This window comes from Macaca nemestrina, chromosome 5 (genome assembly GCF_043159975.1).
Source record: "Macaca nemestrina isolate mMacNem1 chromosome 5, mMacNem.hap1, whole genome shotgun sequence".
NCBI classification, from domain to species: domain Eukaryota; kingdom Metazoa; phylum Chordata; class Mammalia; order Primates; family Cercopithecidae; genus Macaca; species Macaca nemestrina.
Genome location: NC_092129.1, coordinates 67,109,020 through 67,128,001, shown reverse-complemented (window position 1 = coordinate 67,128,001; position 18,982 = coordinate 67,109,020). Strand labels below are relative to the sequence as shown.

Here is an 18,982-nt window from a genome sequence, read left to right as displayed (position 1 = left end):
ATGGTGGTGGGTGCCTATAATGCTACTCAAGAGGCTGAGGCAGGAGAATCGCTTGAACCCAGGAGGCAGAGGTTGCAGTGAGCCGAGATTATGCACTGCATTCCACCTGGGTGACAGAGCGAGACTCTGTCTCAAAAAACAAAACAAAAAAACAAACAAAAACAAAAACAAAACATGGCCAGGCGTGGTGGCTCATGCCTGTAATCCCAGCACTTCGGGAGGGTGAGGCAGGCGAATCACGAGGTCAGGAGTTTGAGACCACCCTGGCCACTATGGTGAAACCCCATCTCTACTAAAAATACAAAAATTAACTGCGTGTGGTGGTGCATGCCTATAGTCCCAGCTACTCAGAAGGCTGAGGCAGAAGAGTCGCTTGAACCTGGGAGGCGGAGCTTGCAGTGAGCTGAGATCACGCCACTGTACTACAGCCTGGGTGATAGAGTGAAACTCTGTCTCAAAAAACAAAACAAAACAAAACAAATCCCTGCATATTTTGTCTCTTTTAAAAGAAGGTCAAAATAGACGGTTCTTAAAAATAAAGCACAATTGTCTTTATTTTCATATTTGGAAAACTATTGGGATGTCAACATAATAATGTCTGCAAACTTTCAGAAAGAATTTTTGTAGAATTTCCTGGACATTACCTGGAAAAAGGATTATATGGGAGGCTGAGGTCAACTCACTTCTGCCCTATGTCTGTCCCCAGAGAGTCTGACCGGTGACCCTGGGTCCAGTTTTTCCTGGTGCACTCAGCAGAAGCAGCTGGCTGGTCTGAGCACAGTGAACCCAGTGTCTCTCCAGGCCATACAATTCTACCATTCTAACTTCTCAGGTGGTAGCGTGGTATTTTGGAACGTATATCTGTGGGAATGTCCACCAGGCTGGACTTTACTGTGCTGTTGACTGTAGTGGCCACATTGACCACCTGACCCATGCCAGGAGCCACCTCCATTGCAGGTGCATTTCTGCATGATGGTTGTCATTTTGATTAAGAGTGCAAGGCTCCGGAGGCAGACTCTATGGTTTCAAATATTGGCTCCCATATATCCTAGTTATAGGACTATTCGTGTGTCTCCTTTCTTTATCAGTAAAATAGGGATTTTTATGCGTCTACCACACAGTGTTGTTGTGAGGATTAAATGAGTTAATATTTCTACAGAGCTTAGAACAGTGCCTGGCACATAGTAAATGGTATGTAAGTTTTAGTAATGTATAATTATCATCATTATTATTTTTTTTTAGAGATGAGGGTCTTGCTATGTTGCCCAGGCTTATCTCTAACTCCTGGCTTCAAGTGATCCTCCTGCCTCAGCCTCCCAAGTAACTTGGATTACAGGTGCAAGACACCGTGTCAGGCTACCAAGATTTTTTGTGTGAAGTACTTGGCACAAGGCACTTCTTGGGTAAAAAATGCACAGGAGTGCACTCGCAGGTGTATATATTTAAATGAACAAGTGCTTCTTCTATGATCCTGGAAGTGTAATTTACCAGCAGTGCAGTTTCTCCTCTCCGTCTCCCTTTGCTACTACCTGCCCTCAGCTTTCTCATCGTCCTCTCCCTTTTTCCTTTGCATGTACTTTGTTCTCTCTTCCTCCATCCTAGCTTACTTTTTCTTTCTCATACTTACAAATCAACTGGGCGCTGTTTCTCTTTTCTCTTACTCTCCTAAGTTTTATTTTATTTTAATCACTGAAGTGATCTGAGAAGTGGCTGTAAAAAGGTAACACCAGCCTATTGACATGCTGCCTCAAACTGAAGGGGGTGAGTCACAAAAGGAGAGAGTCCAAGGTTGGACAGAAGAGACGCAAGTTCCTTCTGGCTTCGGAGTTCTATGTCCACCATTTCAAATTTAGATTCATATTTTATTAACATTTATCTTTCCCTTTGTATGGCTTAAGCACTAGGCTAGGGTTTTAGATGGATTATTATTTAATCCTTACAACTCCTTAAAGGCAGGTATTACTCCCATCTTACAAATGAAGAAGAAAAGCAAAAATGGAGAGATAATCAACTTATCCAAGGCCACACAACTGGAAATCAGAGAGCCAACGCTGGTGTGTATACACGCTAACTCTAAGCTCCAGTCTCTTCCCACTACTCATAATTCCTCCCACACAAAAAAGTAGAAGTAGGCTAGGCACAGTGGCTCATGCCTGAAATCCTAACACTTTGAGAGGCTGAGGCAGGAGGATTGCTTACGATCAGGAGTTTGAGATAAGCCTGGGCAACATGGTGAAACCCTGTCTCTACAAATAATAAAAAATCAGCTGGTTTGTGATCGTGCATGCCTGTAGTCCCTGCAACATGGGAGGCTATGGCAGGAAGATTGTTTTAGCCTAGGAGTTCAAGGCTACCGTGGGCCATGATCATGCCACCGCACTCCAGCTTGGGTGACAGAGTGAGACCACATGCCCCAAAATAATTGCAATATAATGTGATTAATGTAAATACGTAGCGGTACTTATAAGATCTTATGGAAATACAAGTGAGGTAGGGAGGGGAATTTCTAATATTTCCTAGGCAGATTTTTGAACTGGGGTCCTTGAAATTTTGGAAGGTCAGTGGAGGAATCACTTGAAGTTGTCTGCAAAATTTTCTTAGAGGGGTTTGTGGCCAAGGGAGTAGAGAGGTGGAAGTTTGACCGGGGGCATCAGAGAGTATTAACTGTGTGAATGTTTGAGCTGATCAAGAGTTTGCAAGGAATTAGAAGAGGAATAAGACAGTCTAGGCAAAAGAAACCACAAGTGGAAAAGTACATGCAAATAATTTTCTTGGACTTCAGCCTAGGGTACCATTCAAGGAAGCAGCAGGAGACAAAGCACCTAGAATAGGTGGTTAGGGTCCAGACCAAGAAACAAATGATGTTCAGGGCCAAGAATGAATTCTCAAGGATATTAAAAATGCTCTCGACAACATTATTACAGGTCATTGTAAAATGTATTCTCCAATGCCATTAAACAGTATGATGGAAGTTCCTTCTTCCCTTTTCCAGATGCTTGTAGCAAAGTCTCTGTATTTTAGGATGAATTTGCATTCAGGAGTAGAGCTGGGAGCCTAACCTTGTTTCTGGGTGATAATGTGTTCTGAATTCTAAACAATGGCTTACAAAACTTCTGAAGAGCCATGAATTCTGTGAATTGGCATGGTGGCACCACCCATTGGTGCCTTGGCGGTAGGTTATTGAATCCCTGGTGTCCAAATATGGGGCTGTAAATTAGAGGAGGGGCAGGGCAAGAGGATATTGCCCTAAATGAAGATATGCTGAGTTTGTTACTGGAAAAGAGGCAGAGAGATTTCGGATCTGGATTTTCGAGGTAACAGTAAATTTATAATGCAGGTATCACTGTGGAAGTCTCTGCCACGCTGATTTTATTTTCTCCCCAAACTTCTGAGGTTCATAACTTAATCAGGTAGATTAACTAGGTTAGTTAAAATAAGATATATATGCAATCATCTCCCACAAAGGAAGCTTGTCTGAACTGGAACTGTTTCTATAGATTTCAAGGCTCATTCGCTTGTCTCCTTAGGACAGGAACGATATTCCTAAGGCTGATAATTCTCCTTTCTATCTCAGTTGATCAATACATCATTTTGCATCCTCAGCACAAAAACCCAAATGTGCTTGCTTCCTTTTCTAAAAGAAAGCCTCTGTCTTGCTGGGATTAAGAGGGCATAGTCCCATGACACAGTTTGCAGTCAAATTTTGGCACCTGAAAAAACCTTCCCTCTTTAAAGAACTGCGGGCAACCAGTCAAAAGGGACCAGAGTTTTGGCATTTGGACTGAAAACATTACCTGCCAACTGGGCTGCTCTGAACGTATTGTTTCTGAAACCAGGGGAAGCACATGTAACAAGAGGAGGCTTTGTTCTGTTGGAACATTTTTGATGAGCCCATCTGCCCCAAGTTGAAGGGAGAAACTGCCAGCCATGTCTGTTCACTTTCACCCATTTACCAGCCTCCCTTGGACTCCTGAATACCCTCTAGGGCACGACTGTTACCTCTCACAACTCATATTTCAGATATTTTTTGCTTTGTTCATCCCATGACCGTGGAATTCTATGTTTCATACACAGTTGCTTTGACTGGCAGTCAAACACTTTTCTCTCAATGACCCAGTCTCTCCTTCTGGTTGCTATCCTACCAAGACCGCGAGGAGAAATTTGCCCAAGCAAAGGCTAAATGCCCGAACTGACGTTTCTTCTAGAGTTCCCTTCCCTAATTCTACTTTCATTCAACAAGTATTGATTGGGCACCGACAGTACCAGGCACTGTTCTCAGCTCCTCAGAGACAGTAGTGAGCAAAGCAGCCTTCCAGAAGCCCATCTGAGAAGCCTCAACTCACCAAAGCCCAGGCCAGAAGCAGAGAAGGGGCAGGAGGGGCCCTCAGGCCAGGCTGGGGCTCAGCACCCATGCATCAAGTGGTTGGGCTCTCAGACTCTACCTCGTGATCTCTGTACTCTTTAATTATTTGTCATGAACAAATCTATCTATCTATCCATCTATCTATATCTATCTATCTATCTATCCATCTATCTATATCTATCTATCTATCTCTATCTATCCATCTATCTATCTAGCTATTCGTCTATTTTTTTTCTTAAGAGACAGGGTCAGGCTGGGCACAGTGGCTCATGCCTGTAATCCCAGCAGTTTGGGAGGCCAAGGCAGGCGGATCACCTGGGGTCAGGAGTTCAAGACCAGCCTGGCCAACATGGTGAAACCCTGTCTCCATGAAAAATACAAAAATTAGCCGGGCATGGGGGGGGGGTGCCTGTAATCCCAGCTACTCAGGAGGCCAAGGCAGGAGAATCGCTTGAACCCGGGAGGCAGAGGTTGCAGTGAGCTGAGATCGCACCACAGCACTCCAGCCTGGACAACAGAGGGAGACTCCGTCTCAAAAAAAAAAAAAAAATTTTTAAAAAGGAAGAAGAAAGGAAGAGACAAGAGAGGCAAGATCTCACTCTGTCATCATGTCACCAAGGCTAGGATGCGGTGGTGTGATCATAGTTTACTGCAGCCCAGAACTCCTGGGCTCAAGAGATCCTCCTGCCTCAGCCTCCCAAGTAACTGAGACTACAGTTGCATGCCCAGCTAATTGTTGTAATTTTTGTAGAGACAGTGTTTTGCCATGTTGCCCAGGCTGGTCTCCAATTCCTGGGCTCAAAGAACCTTCCTATCCTGGCCTCCCAAAGTTCTGGGATTATAGGCATGAGCCCCCACATTCAGCCCAAATCTAAACCCCTTTTTTAATTAAAAAGGAAAATAACTTCACAATCTATAGAATACGATTTCTACAGAGAAGACGAAGACGGAAACAAAGTTGTTCAGCAACCCGAGAAGAAAACTCCTTCAGTAGAATATTAGATGCTAAATGGTTAATCGGATGGTCCCGATCCCCTGGGGGTTGCAATATGAAGTACATCATTACATCTTTCATTCTTAGCATGTGTGCAAATCTTTAAAAAAGTTTTCACAGATAAGCAGAGGCTGGAAAAGCTCTGGTCTTTAACAGGAAAAACTTTTCTTGGCTTAAAAAACCTTTTTTAGAGTCTTGGGGGAAAATAAATATTTACATAATTATATAAATATATCTTATATAATGAATGGTAAGTCACAAAAATGGCAAAGCCCGGTGAAGGAATTCTGAAGCAGTCGCTGCCTAGCCCCCTCGGAATTTTGATGGATTCATCAGTAGCACTGAAAATCCCTAGATACTGACAGTTACTTTATACCTGTTTCCCACAATAGTCCTTTCCTGAATATACCAGTCTAAATGTCAGAAGGACACCTAAAAACAGTCTTAAAATTTGAAAACAGACAGCCTACATACCCTGCAATCTTGTTCCTCCATGAAGTGAGCTGCTGGCCATACGTTCAAATGGTCTCTGACTTCCTCTCTGACTCAGATCGCATGAATCCGCAGCACTGATATAAGGCTCTAAATGGGAATCTGTTTTCAATTCAGGGCAGATGTGGGACACTCTCACAGCCCTAGGGATTATCAACTTTAAAACAAATCGCCTTCAGGACGATAAGAGAGGCAGTAACTGCTTCCTGAGGCCTCACTGGGGTCCCTTCCAAATGCTTAACATATAACACAATAACTATGACACAAAAGCAAGTTTCGTTCTTTGAGTTCTCAGACTTTAAAATGAAGCTTGCAAATGCCCCTCAGAAACAAAGCTTGAAAATATATCTCAGAACATTTAAATAGAAATCCAGATATTTTAGTAACTAACATACAACGGTGATCCAAATGCCCCTTTCTCCCCGCCCCTACAAAACTCTCAGCCAGGGTTTGTTTGGCTCATTGAGTATAGTTTTTCCACAAATTGAATTCGAATTGTTCTGGTTCAGAGTTTTCTTGGCTCAAGAAAAGGAAGGGAGGACTATTCCAAGACTTCCACAGAGAAACATCCAGAAATCCATTTAACACGGTAAGTTTAACGTTCTAGGATTAGCGTTCATGCATGGACTCTACGTCTCAGAATGTCCTCTGTTCTGAGAACACTTTGTAGAGTTGGCTGATCTGCTAGGCTTCTAACTCTGAAACACCTTCGCTGGGGCTTAATCTAGTTTAACCTGATTTGATAACCCTGAAAAAAAGTTACAAAAACATGAATTTTGAAGACGTCTAAAGGAAACATAAAAACATTTCCCTTTTAATAAAGTAAAACAAAAGTTGTATAGAGTCTTAAAAAATATTAAAAGTTAATGTGCATGGCATTTCCCTACACAAATAAGTTTAGGTGTTGGTAACATCAGTGCATAGTCAGAGGATAGTCACATTAAGTACATATTCTTGGAAAACACAGTCTATTCTTTAAAATTAATATTGTGAGTGTGACATAACAGAGTTACATGGTAAAGCATCAGGTCACTAAGGAACATTAGGGCTAGTATTTCTCCCATCTTCATGGGGAAAAATAAATTAAACTTCCTGTAGCTTAGGAATGTGCTAACATAACCATTAGGCAGCGGTAGAAGTGGTATTAGGAGTTGTGGATGAGCCGAGCATGGTGGCTCACACCTGTAATCCCAGCACTTTGGGAGGCCGAGGCAGGTGGATCACTTGAGGCCAGGAGTTCGAGACCAGCCTGACCAACACGTGAAACCCTGTCTCTACTAAAAATACAAAAATTAGACGGGCGTGGTGGCGGGTGCCTGTAATCCTGGCTACTTGGGAGGCTGAGACAGGAGAATCACTTGAACCCAGGAGCGGGAGGTTGCAGTGAGCCAAGGTCGTGCCACTGCACTCCAGCGCGGGCAACAAGAGTGACACTCTGTCTCAAAAAAAAAAAAAAAAAAAAAAAAAAGTTGTGAATGAGATGTCCAGAGTCCCAGAGACAGAGACCTGTCCCTAGATTTCTCTTTAACTGAGTGGCCTCGGACACGCCGTTGCCCAGGCTACCATTTCCTTATTTGTAAAGTGGCTGAATTAGGGAGAAGATATCTAAAATTCAAACCTCTAATATCAGTGATGGTGTATTAACCAAGAACTTGGTAAAACAGAAGGTAAGAGTCTTTTTGTTTCATTTTGTTTTCAAAAATAATCACTAACTGCCACTAGTTTGACATCTCAGACAATTTTTTTTTTCCACTTTGGAGCATATATCTACAATTCTGGCTGATAAGGCAAGTTTTAGCCAAGAAATGGGATCTGAAGGATCAAGAAACCCACTACCTTATGTAAATTAGATGCCTAGATTTTTAAGGAGGTTGACAGGTTTTTAGGGAAACAATTACCAAAGGCATAACTGCCCAATTTTAATTCGGCTCATGGGTGTCAGTAATGCACTTACTTAGCAATTAGGATCAGTTCAGTACAGAAAAACTTTAAAAATATTAAAGTGAGTAAGGAAAAGCATACATTGCTAGCGAGCAGTGGGTGGTTTTGATAGCTGGCAGGTAAGGTGAGGGATACCCGGGGTGGAGGATAGCGTGGTTTGGTAAACGAGCACCGGCTTATGAGTCAGGAGACCCAAGATCTAGTTCCAGGGCTGCCACTAACTAGCCCTGTGACCTTGGCCACCCTCTTCCCTGTTTCTAGTATGTTTCCTTCTCTATACCAGAAAGGTCTTGGTCTGTCCATCCTCTTTCTGTCCCAGCAACCAAAAGAGAAATTCTGCACCATTGAATACAGCTTTTGCTATAGAATACAGCTCCTACAGCTGTGCTATAGGAGCACAGAAGCCAAATCTATAACATCAGTGTATATCAGTCTATGGTGTGCAACAGAAAATAGTTGTACACTGGGAGATAGCTAACTGGGAGATGATCATTTTCACAGTTGTGGGAGGTAGCCACTCACCTGCCAAATGCCAGTAAAGTCCTGTTCCAAAGCACACCGTCACAATTAAGGTTTTCTTTCCACAAACCTATTTTCATTTATCAGCTATGATTTGAGGATATAGAAACAATGTTTAAAATAATCATATATAATACTACTGTTGAGGGTTGAATTGTGCTCCACCACACCCCTCAGATTCATATACTGAATATCTCAGAATGTGACCTTATTTGAAGATAGGATCTTTACAGAGGTAATTAAATTAAAATGAGGCCATCAGAGTGGGCCCTCATCCAAACATACAATCTAACAATGAAATGACTCAACAAAGCACAGGAAAGTACGAAAAATTACAAACCTAAAGAAACTAGGTTGGGGGTGGTGGCTCACCCCTATAATCCCAGCACTTTGGGAGGCTGAGGTGGGAGAATTGTGTGAGCCTGGGTAACATGGTGAGACCTTGTCTCTGTAAAATATTTGAAAAATTCGCTGGGCATAATGGTGTGTACCTGTGGTCTTAGCTACTTGAGAAGTTGTGGTGGGAGGATTGCTTGAGCCTAGGAGGTTTGTGTCACTGCACTCCAGCCTGGGCAACAAAGCAAGATCGTATCCCACAAAAAAAAAAAAGAAAAAAAGACAAAAACCAATTGAGAGGGAGGGCACACAACTGGGAGTGCCCATAGCTCTGTTCTTGCTCAAGGTATCATGTGCACTAGTTCCTCCTCACAAGTCAGATTTCAGCTATTAGCTGCCACACCTCCACGGGATATGGGACTCCAAGCATTTATAGTATACCCTCTTATTAATGATAAGACTTTTTCCAAATGTAAACAAACCTGGCAATAATGTATTGTTATTTCATACTATTAAATGTAGGCTACATTGATATTCTCTATTAAAACACTTTATCAAAAATAAAAAGAGATACTAAGAAATGGACATGGTGAATACACATTAAAACAAGCACCTATTACATGTAGCAAATGGCTATAATTTCCAAAGACATAATTCCAACTGGATCCAGCATTGTTATTCCCCAATGCCTTATCTGACAAAGTTTAAAACTGAGTAACTCATACGAAACCATTATAAAGGAAATGCAAATATCTGAAACTCATCTGTTTGTTAAAATCAATCTCCATTATCTTTCTTCTTAAAAAGCTTAGAAATAAATATAGTCTCTTAATGTTGACAGTATTTACGGCTCAAACAAAGCTGAGATGAAGGCTGAACTCAAACAATGCAGGAAACAGAAAGGAGAAAATACTTTAAGGTTAATTACTTAGGCCATGCAGGTAGATGTGACCCCAGGGGGAATGGAATTCCACAGGGCTTAACTTTTCAATGCCAACATTAGAATGTTCAGCAGAAGCTGATAGACCAACCGTTCTGGCAGTCTGATGCTTTCAAAATGGTAGATGAGGGAAATCACACAGAGTTGAGCAGAGTTTTACAACTTGCATATCAGCAGTTGATTACATTTTTTCCTTCATATTTTCCACTTTTCTGTGACATAGTAGCTTGTTTCTATGTTATTTACATTAAATGTGATCTGCCTATCTTTCCCATGTGAGCTTCAAGTAATAGGGTAAACTTTATATAACTGTGCAATATTTCCTTTTGAAAGAAAAATAATAAAAATTTAGTTGTGTCTGTACCATCTGGAGGTCAGTTCTCTTTGTGCACATCAAAAAGCTCAACTTATTTTATTTCACAATATTTGAATATTTCTTTTTAAATGAAAGATTCTTTCTATGCATTTCCTGGCATCCCAAATTGTTTGATTCAGAAAAGTTTCATATAGTTACAAATCTCTTCTGTCAGTCAAAATTTCCTGAACTAGAAAGTTCAGGAACTGAACGGAACTGAAAGGCTGGTGATGATTCCGGGACAGAGAAATAGCTAACAGTCGTATTATTTATTGTTCATGTAGTGGGTTAACACACATTGGCCTTTCCTTCATGGGATTCATAAAGTTTCACATGGTTTTGAGATGATTCAAGGGTGAAGACTTTAAACAAGATCCCTTCCAACTCTCAGACTATGATTCAACACATTGTTTCTCATAATTGCCTGCTGTTAAGAGTCAGCTAAGGATGCCTGTTGAAAATACGCCCCCTTCCCTTCGAAGGCTGATTCTGTAGGTATGGTGGGACTCTGGGGCTCCTTATCATTGGGAAGGTTTAAGAAACATTTTTTTCCCTGACTCTTAATGTTGGTTGGATATTGGAATCACTTGGGGAGCTTTACAAAAGTAGTACTGGGGCTGGGCGCGGTGACTCTCGCCTGTAATCCCAGCAGTATGGAAAGCCTAGACAGGCTGATCACGAGGTCAGGAGATTGAGACCATCCTGGCTAACACGGTGAAACCCGGTCTCTACTAAAAATACAAAAAATTAGCTGGGCATGGTGGCATGCACCTGTAGTCCCAGCTACTCAGGAGGCTGAGGCAGGAGAACTGCTTGAATCCCAGAGGCAGAGGTTGTAGCGAGCCAAGATTTCACCAGTGCACTCCAGCCTGGGCAACAGAGTGAGACTCCATCACACACACACACACACACACACACACACACACACACACACACACAAAGTAGTACTGGGCCTGGGTCCCACGGAAGAGGTTTTGGCTTAATTTATGGTGTGGCCTGGGTGTTTGGATTTTTTTGAAGCTTCCGGGTGCTTCTAATTTGCAGCCAAAGTTTAGAACCACTGACTTGATTGAAACAACAGCCAGTTATCTGTAACATATGTGAAAGCAATATCTAACATTTCCATTAAGAGATGCAAAGTGCATTTACAGATGTGTGTCTTATTTGAATCCTTGACAACCTGGTGAAATAGGTTAGAGTTGGTATTATATTTCCTTTTCAGGTAAGCAAACTAGGCTTCAGAGAGGTGAAGTAGTTTGATGGAGGGCCACTCGGAGCAGAATTCTGGAATTGCTGAGGTGTACCTTAGGCATGCTACTACCTCACTCTCTACGTGCCTTGGCTCCTACTAGCTCTCCGGCTTTCCTGGCCTCCCTTTAAAAGAAAAGAAAAGAGGTCAGGCATGGTGGCTCACACCTGTAATCCCAGCACTTTGGAGGCTGAGGTGGGAGGATCGCTTGAGCCTAGGAGTTCAAGACTAGCTGGGGCAACATAGTGAGACATCATCTCTACAAAAAAAAAAAAAAAAAATAGCTGGGCATGGTGGTGCACACCTGTAGTCCCAGCTACTTGGGAAGCTGAGGTGGGAGGATCACTTGAGCCCAGGAAGTTGAGGCTGCAGTGAGTCATGGTTATGCCACTGAACTCTAGCCTGGGCAATAGAGCAAGACCCTGTCCAAAAAGAAAAGAAAAGCCCTCTTGTTTCTAGAGCTTCTCTTACTTTGGAATTGTTCATATTAATACAACAGCAGTAGGAGCTAACATTGGGCCCTTTGTATACATTGTGCTAAGTGCTCTACATGCATTATCTTCATTGTCTTAAGGACTCTGTGAGGTAGGTCATACAGGTTATATCCCCATTTTATAGCTTAGGAAACCGAGTCTTAGAGACTAAGCAACTTGCTAAAGGTCTTATTCCTATGCAAACATTCTTCTTATTTTATCTAAGCCTTTTCTTATTTTCCTTTCAGTCAACCAAATTTTAGCTAGTGGCAGAGAAGAAAAGAATCAGGTAAAGTATTTTGGAGCTGTGCATGGTAGCTAACACCTGTAATCCCAGCACTTTGGGAGACTGGGTGGGTCACCTGAGGTCAGGAGTTTGAGACCAGCCTGACCTACATGGTGAAACCCCGTCTCTACTAAAAATATAAAAAATTAGCTGGGCATGGTGGTGGGCACCTGCAATCCCAGCTACTCAGGAGGCTGAGGCAGGAGAATCGCTTGAATCTGGGAGGCGGAGGCTGCAGTGAGCTGAGATTATGCCATTGCACTCCAGCCTAGACAATCAGAGCAAAGCTCCGTCTCAAAAAAAAAAAAAAAAAAAAAAAAAGAGAGAGAGAATTGCTGGATATGCGATGATTGACAATGACAGCTTCCTTGAATTGTATTACCACTTCTAATATGGGGCCTGGATTTTTAAAGAAACTTCCGGAGCCAGTCATGCAAAAGTATGAGGATCTAGTGCTTGAAGAGTTCAATGGGAGAATCATGGGTTGTTAATTCTTAACGAACCCTGCCTTTCCAGAGACAGCAGTAGTTCCCTGAATTAAGGCATAGATCCGGCATCAGAAGGCTTGGGCATAGGTCTCAGATGGCTTTTTTTAGCTGTGGGGTCTTGAGCCAGTTCTATCCAGGACAAAGTTTTATGTTCTGAGTGAATCAGGCCAAGTCGGAACATTCATCAATGTTCTTATATCTACTTTACTAAGGTTTGCAAAATACTGAGCGTATTTTTTGTGGTCTCAGTATTCAGAGCTCGAAGTACATCTAGTGAAGAACCTGGGATCTACAAGTTCAAGAAGCATGGAGAGCACCTTGGTTAGGTACACAAACTCTTTGCAGAAGTTCAGCACAATTTTTTGATGCTAAAAAGAGAATGAAAGATGTAAAATAACAGAATTTCTTTATCCATCCAATGTATTTTCCTTCCTTCCTTCCTTCCTTCCTTCCTTCCTTCCTTCCTTCCTTCCTTCCTTCCCTCCCTCCCTCCCTCTGTCCCTCTTCCTTCCTTCTTCCCTTCCTCCCTCTTTTTTCTTTCTTGGCAGGGTCTTGTTTTGTCACCTAGGCTGGAATGCAGTGGAACCTGCTTAGCTCACTGTAACCTTGAACTCCTTGGCTCAAGCAGTCCTCCTCTTTTGGCCTCTGAAGCAACTGGGACTGCAGATGTGTGCCATCATGTCTGCCTTATCCATCCAATTTCTAAGACTGTCATTTGGTGTGGGAATTCTAGTTCCTCTTTGCAAAGTGGAGGTTATATAAAAATCAAGGAGAAATTATTCTATTATATATACTTCAAAGAGAATAATGACTACTAAAGCTTAAACTTAAAATGCATTATGTAATACATAAATCTCAATTTATTCAGCAAATAGTGAGCACGTGGTCTGTACTAGACACTGGGACTACAATAATGGCCAAGGCCCCTACTTTTATGAAGCATGCTTTCTAGATGGCCATAGATAAAGGACAAGTACGAAAACAGATTAGTAAAACAATAGCTGTGCTCAATTTTTAAAAAGAAGCCAACAGGGGGCTGAGATGGAGATTGTTAAGAGAGGTGATGGAGCAGGCAGGTAGAGGTGACATTTAAGCTCAAAGGATATGAAGAGGCCAGCCGTTCTGAGTGTGGGAAGAGAAACATAACTGGCAAAGAGATTCATAAATGAAAAGCCCCTGAGGTGGGAGAAAAAAGGTTGATGTAGCTGAGAAACTGGAAAAAGTCAAGTATGACTGGGTGTGGACAGCACGACAAGAGGCCACAAGGCTCTTGAGAGGCCAGGTTGTACAGCCCTCATGGGCAATGGAGATGAATGTGAATTCTATTTGAAACCCAACAGGAAACCATTGAAGAATTTTAAGCAGAGAAACAGCATGATCTGATTCCAGTCTTCATGTAATTTTTGTGGTGTTTAGAGAAAGGACTGGAAGATACTGAAGACAATAATGACCTTTTTCTTCCCAAGCAATACTTGTTAGAAAAAGCAGAAGTAATAATCTGCTTATATTTTCAAAGAAGTCTTCTATGAACCTGATCCTTCATATTTCTGGAGGGGTAAGAGTTGTTCTACATTCCCAGCTGGGGCAGAGATACAGATATATAGACCATTGAGCTTTAACCTGCCCAACCATGACAGGAATGCATTTCACAAGATCTTTTTTTTTGGTCAAAATAAAAAAGAGTCCTTTCAAATTACCTCAGTGAAATGCATGCCTTCAGGTCTCCCTTTCATCAGAGAAAGGTGTTGAAAGTTACATCCAGCCCTATGTAACCTCCTTAAGCCTCAGGTTGAGCCCTAGGGGTTCTTTGCTTGCTGGTTTTGCACAGGTAACAATAAACAGAACAACACCTAGGATAAATGATTGTCATACAAGTGTTACTTCCATTATGACAGAGCTCTTAGCATCCCCAATATGCATAAAAGTTAAGACATTCAGATTTCCTCTGGACCAGCTCAGAAATGAGTCCTCCACCCTCATGTGGTCTTCCATTTCCACCATCCAGACAGGGGCAGGAAAACAGTAACATTCCTTCTAACATGGAGCTGGACGTGTACAGATGGTAATGGACAACTGACACATTTTACAGCCCTAAAAGTCTAACTCTCTTTACCCTGTGACAGTTTTCTTTTCAGGTTTCAGTTCAGTGCAAAGCATATTTCCATGGTTGAGTTATGAACTCCAAAAATGGGGGCTTGTAATGGAAATGTGGACAGACGCTTCACTGTAGCTTCGCTTCTGGGCACCGCTAGAGTCATCAGTTTTAATGAGAGCTGTTAATATCACCTCCATCAGAATGGTTGCCCTGGGCTGACTTTCCGGGCCGTGCACAGGTGCTCTCGGCCAAGAATGTAATGTAGGTTATTACATTATCAATGAGGCACAGATGTGCTTTCTGACTGAACTCAAGGTGGTGTTCCGGCCAAGTGCATAACTCTTTCAGTGGGCCCAGGTCTGTTTGTATCAAAACGCTGTTCGAGCTCAGTGAACCTCAGAACTGCCTTCTGCTTCCCCAGGACACGAGTTCAGAAAACCCGCTTAAGAATGCAAGAAGGATGGGCTCTCCACAGGCAGGCACAGGCTTTCTCAAGAATGTGAAACTCATCCTGCCACCTTCTGCTTCTTCGGGGAAGGCTTCAGTCACCGCATATTCATTCATTGACTCATCAGGTTTTTCTTGGGCACCTGTCCTGTGCCAGGTACCCTGGAGGAATCAAGGGTGATCCTGCCAAGGAGTCTGCCTGCAGTCTCTCTGCAGTGCTGTCTGCTGTTTCTGTCCTCTTCCAACTTCTTCAGAATCCTCTCTCAAAACCTGCGTCTCCATCGCCTCTCCCAGAGGCTCCAGTGCTAACATTATGGTGTTTTTCTAGTGTTGAGTGTTTGCCTGAATTTACAACCTCAGCAGCTCCGTTCCTCTAAGCTTAAAACCCCCAGTAATTTGGCTTTGGCTTTTGCTCTTTCTCTCTCTTTTTCTTCCTTTCTTTCTTTCTTTTCTTTTCTTCTTTCTCTCTTTCCTCCTTTCTCTTTCTTTCTTTCTTTCCTCCTTTCTCTTTCTTTCTTTCTTTCCTCCTTTCTCTTTCTTTCTTTTCTTTCTTTTTCTTTCTCTTTCTTTCTTTTTCTTTCTTTCTTTCTTTTTCTTCTTTCTCTCTCTCTCTCTCTCTCCCTCCCTTCCTTCCTTTCTTCCTTCTTTACTTTCTTTCTTTCTTTCCTTTTTTTTTTTTGAGACAGTCCTACTCTTGTCACCCAGGCTGGAGTGCACTTGGCTCACTGCAACCCCCACCTCCCAGGTTCAAACGATTCTCCTGCCTCAGCCTCCCGAGTAACTGGGATTCCAGGTGCCTGCCACCTGGCTGATTTCTGTATTTTTGCTAGAGACGGGGTTTCCCATGTTGGCCAGTCTGGTCTCAAACTCCTGACCTCAGGCCATCTGCCCGCCTCGGCCTCCCAAAGTGCTGGGATTACAGGTGTGAGCCATCTTGCCCGGCCTTCACTGAACTTTTTCTTATTCAACTTGCTCCCTGGGATCTATCTGAGTCTGATGTGAAGCCAGATTTTTCATAAAACTAGCAGCTGCGGGTCCTGCAGTTAGCCTAGTGGCCTGGCTTGATACTGTCAAGCCAACAGGGAGCTTGGGTGCTGAAAACTGGCTTGGAAATGCCACATTGGATGCAACACCACACCTGTCTGTGTCCCCAGTGAGAGGTCCTGGAAGTTTGTTAGGGAGAGCGTGATGACTCAGGAGAAAAAATGAGTTCTCCTTAGCACGAGGGAGATGTTTAGAATTGATCTTGACTTTGAGAGTGATATTGACGTGCTGTCCAGGAAAACTGATATCTTATACAGGAACTAAATACTGGGAAACGAGATCACCACCCTGTCCACAGCACAGCCTCCCTACTGTCATTTCAGTTTTAAGCACAGAGGTGAACAGACGCAAATAAGACACTGGGAAAAGCGTGCGAGCATAAGCGTGTGTGTGTGTGTGTGTGTGTGCAGTTTGTGTGTGGGCCTGGAGAAGAGTGCAGTGTTTTCATGGGCATCTGAGTGCACGAAGCTGGGGGAAAACATGAGAAAGGCACGGTCAAGATAGAGTGTGATTCAATTCTTCCATCCTTTTGCTTGTTGCATGCCCCTTGATCGTTAACCAAAGATGACAGAAAGATCCTGAAGACAAATGGATGTCTTTTTCCATTTCCTTTCTGCCTACCCAAGCCCATCCCCTACCATGCCTGATTTCAGATCACTTCCTCCTTCCTCTTATTCCCTCCTTTTCTACCCATTGTTTGGCTGATGGTTTGGCAGGGGCAGCATGAAGGTGCTGATGGCACTAACCCCATTGTCTGTCCCCCATACCCTGCAGGGATGTGGCTGTTGTGGCAGAATGCAGGACTGTCATTCCTGCAGCCTGCCTCGGAGCCCCAAAGATCTGGGCCAGTGGCGGCAGTCCCCTGGTGGTGCTGGGGCTGTTCTACATGGCTGGTCTCATTATGGAGTGAATCTCTGGACAGGCAATTTGTGTCCGCCACCTGTATCTAGAAATCCTTTGCTAAGGCTGAGAGGCGCTTCCAATCTCTCCTCCCAGGTTTAGCTTTCATGACGTGTTCCACTTCCACTTACCACATAAATTGCCCTGTTTGCATTTCATTTCAGTACTTGAAATATTCTGATCACCTCTCCTTTCTCATAGGGAGAGAGGCACATGTTTTATAAATAGGAGAAAGGCAAGGACATGGAGACCCAGCAGATAATAGAAAGTAAGAGTCAAACCTACACACTTCCAACTCAGGAAGCTCGGGTGGTGCAGCCACTCCCTCCAATGAGGGGAGGCTGTTTGGATACAATGCAGAGGTGTGAAGGTTGACTATTCTATCTAGGGATTTGTCATGGACTTGCTTTTGTCAAATACCAGGTGGAAATCTTCATGGTGATTAACTCAATGGTAGAAAATTTGGACAATATATTAGTATTTAAAAAGCCTTTATGCTGGGTACGGTGGCTCATGCCTGTCATCCCAGCACTTTGGGAGGCCAAGGCTGGCAGATCACCTGAGGTCAGGAGTACGAGACCAGCCTGGCCAACACAGTGAAACCCTGTCCCTACTAAAAATACAAAAATTAGCCGGGTGTGGTGGCACGCGCTGGTAGTTCCAGGTACTCGGGAGGCTGAGGCAGGAGAATCGCTTGAACCCAGGAGGCAGAAGTTGCAGTGAGCCAAGATCGTACCACTGCGCTCCAGCCTGGGCCACAGAGCAAGACCCTGTCTCAAAAAAAAAAAAAAAAAAGCCGTTATAGGAGGTTTACCAAACATTAAACATGATGCAGATTCTAAACAAGACACATGAGAAACTGATTAATGTTATTATATTTATATAACACATGCACAAACTGTATCATGAGATTTTTTTGGAGGAGCAACTTTAAGACGATTAACGTGATAATTTAAGCAATATTTTAAAATAAGCTTTTTTTTTTTAAAGACAGGGTCTTGCTTTGTTGTCCAGGTTGGAGTGTAGTGTCGTGATCATAGCTCACTGCAGTCCCAAACTCCTGGGTTTAAGTGATCCTCCTGCCTCGGCCTCCCAAGAGCTGGGACTACAGGCTGTTCTACCATACCTGGCTAACTTTTTGATTTTTTGTAGAGACACGTTCTTGCTATGTTGCCTAGGCTGATCTCAAACTCCTGGGATCAAATGAGCTTCCGTCCTTGGCCTCCAAAGCATTGAGATTACAGGCATGAGCCATGGCACCCAGCCTTAAAAACAATCTTGATTTAAAAAAGAAACATTTTCCAACAAATATTTCATAATATAAATATTAAGCTTCTTCAACTTTCATGAAAATTGAAAAAAACATTATGAAAATGGTATCCTTTGATCTCTGTTCTTTTAGTATTTTCAAAAGATTATATATTTCAAATATATATGCATATTATATTCAAACTTGTATGAAAGAAAAATGTTGGTTTTTAAATATGCCATTTTGTTCTGAAATAAAAACTGGGAAAGAATCATTTAAAAAGCCAAACTTGGCCGGGCACGGTGGCTCAAGCCTGTAATCCCAGCACTTTGGGAGGCCGAGACGGGCGGATCACGAGGTCAGGAGATCGAGACCATCCTGATGAACACGGTGAAACCCCATCTCTACTAAAAAAATACAAAAAAACTAGCCGGGCGAGGTGGCAGGCGCCTGTAGTCCCAGCTACTCGGGAGGCTGAGGCAGGAGAATGGCGTAAACCCGGGAGGCGGAGCTTGCAGTGAGCTGAGATCCGGCCACTGCACTCCAGCCCGGGCGACAGAGCGAGACTCCGTCTCAAAAAAAAAAAAAAAAAAAAAAAAAAAAAAAAAAAAAAAAAAAGCCAAACTTCGTCAGGTGCGGTGGTACATGCCTTGTAGTCCTAGCTACTAAGGAGGCTGAGGCAGGAGAATCACTTGAATCTAGGAGTTCAAGGCTGCAGTGAGCTGTGTTTCCACCCCTGCACTCCAGCCTGAGTGACAGAATGAGATCCTGTCTCTTAAAAAGTAAATAAATAAATAAGTAAAAAGCCAGG

At 42.9% G+C, this 18,982-nt stretch overlaps 1 protein-coding gene across 4 annotated transcripts in view; it reads right to left on the bottom strand.

Moving 5' to 3' along the window:
- The window catches only part of LOC105488993 (SAM and SH3 domain containing 1), a 350,928-nt gene that overhangs the window by 283,217 nt on the left and 48,729 nt on the right, over positions 1-18,982 (bottom strand). Inside the window, exon 1 of one of the 4 annotated variants that reach the window (XM_024795158.2) lies at positions 5,832-5,882. The exons of 1 other annotated variant lie outside the window; for it this stretch is intronic. In XM_024795158.2, the coding sequence (XP_024650926.2) occupies positions 5,832-5,852 (21 nt within the window). In that variant the 5' untranslated portion in view covers positions 5,853-5,882. Of the gene's footprint in view, positions 1-5,831; positions 5,883-18,982 lie in introns of those variants that run through there. 2 more of the 4 variants (XM_024795154.2, XM_024795157.2) reach the window with 2 other exon arrangements.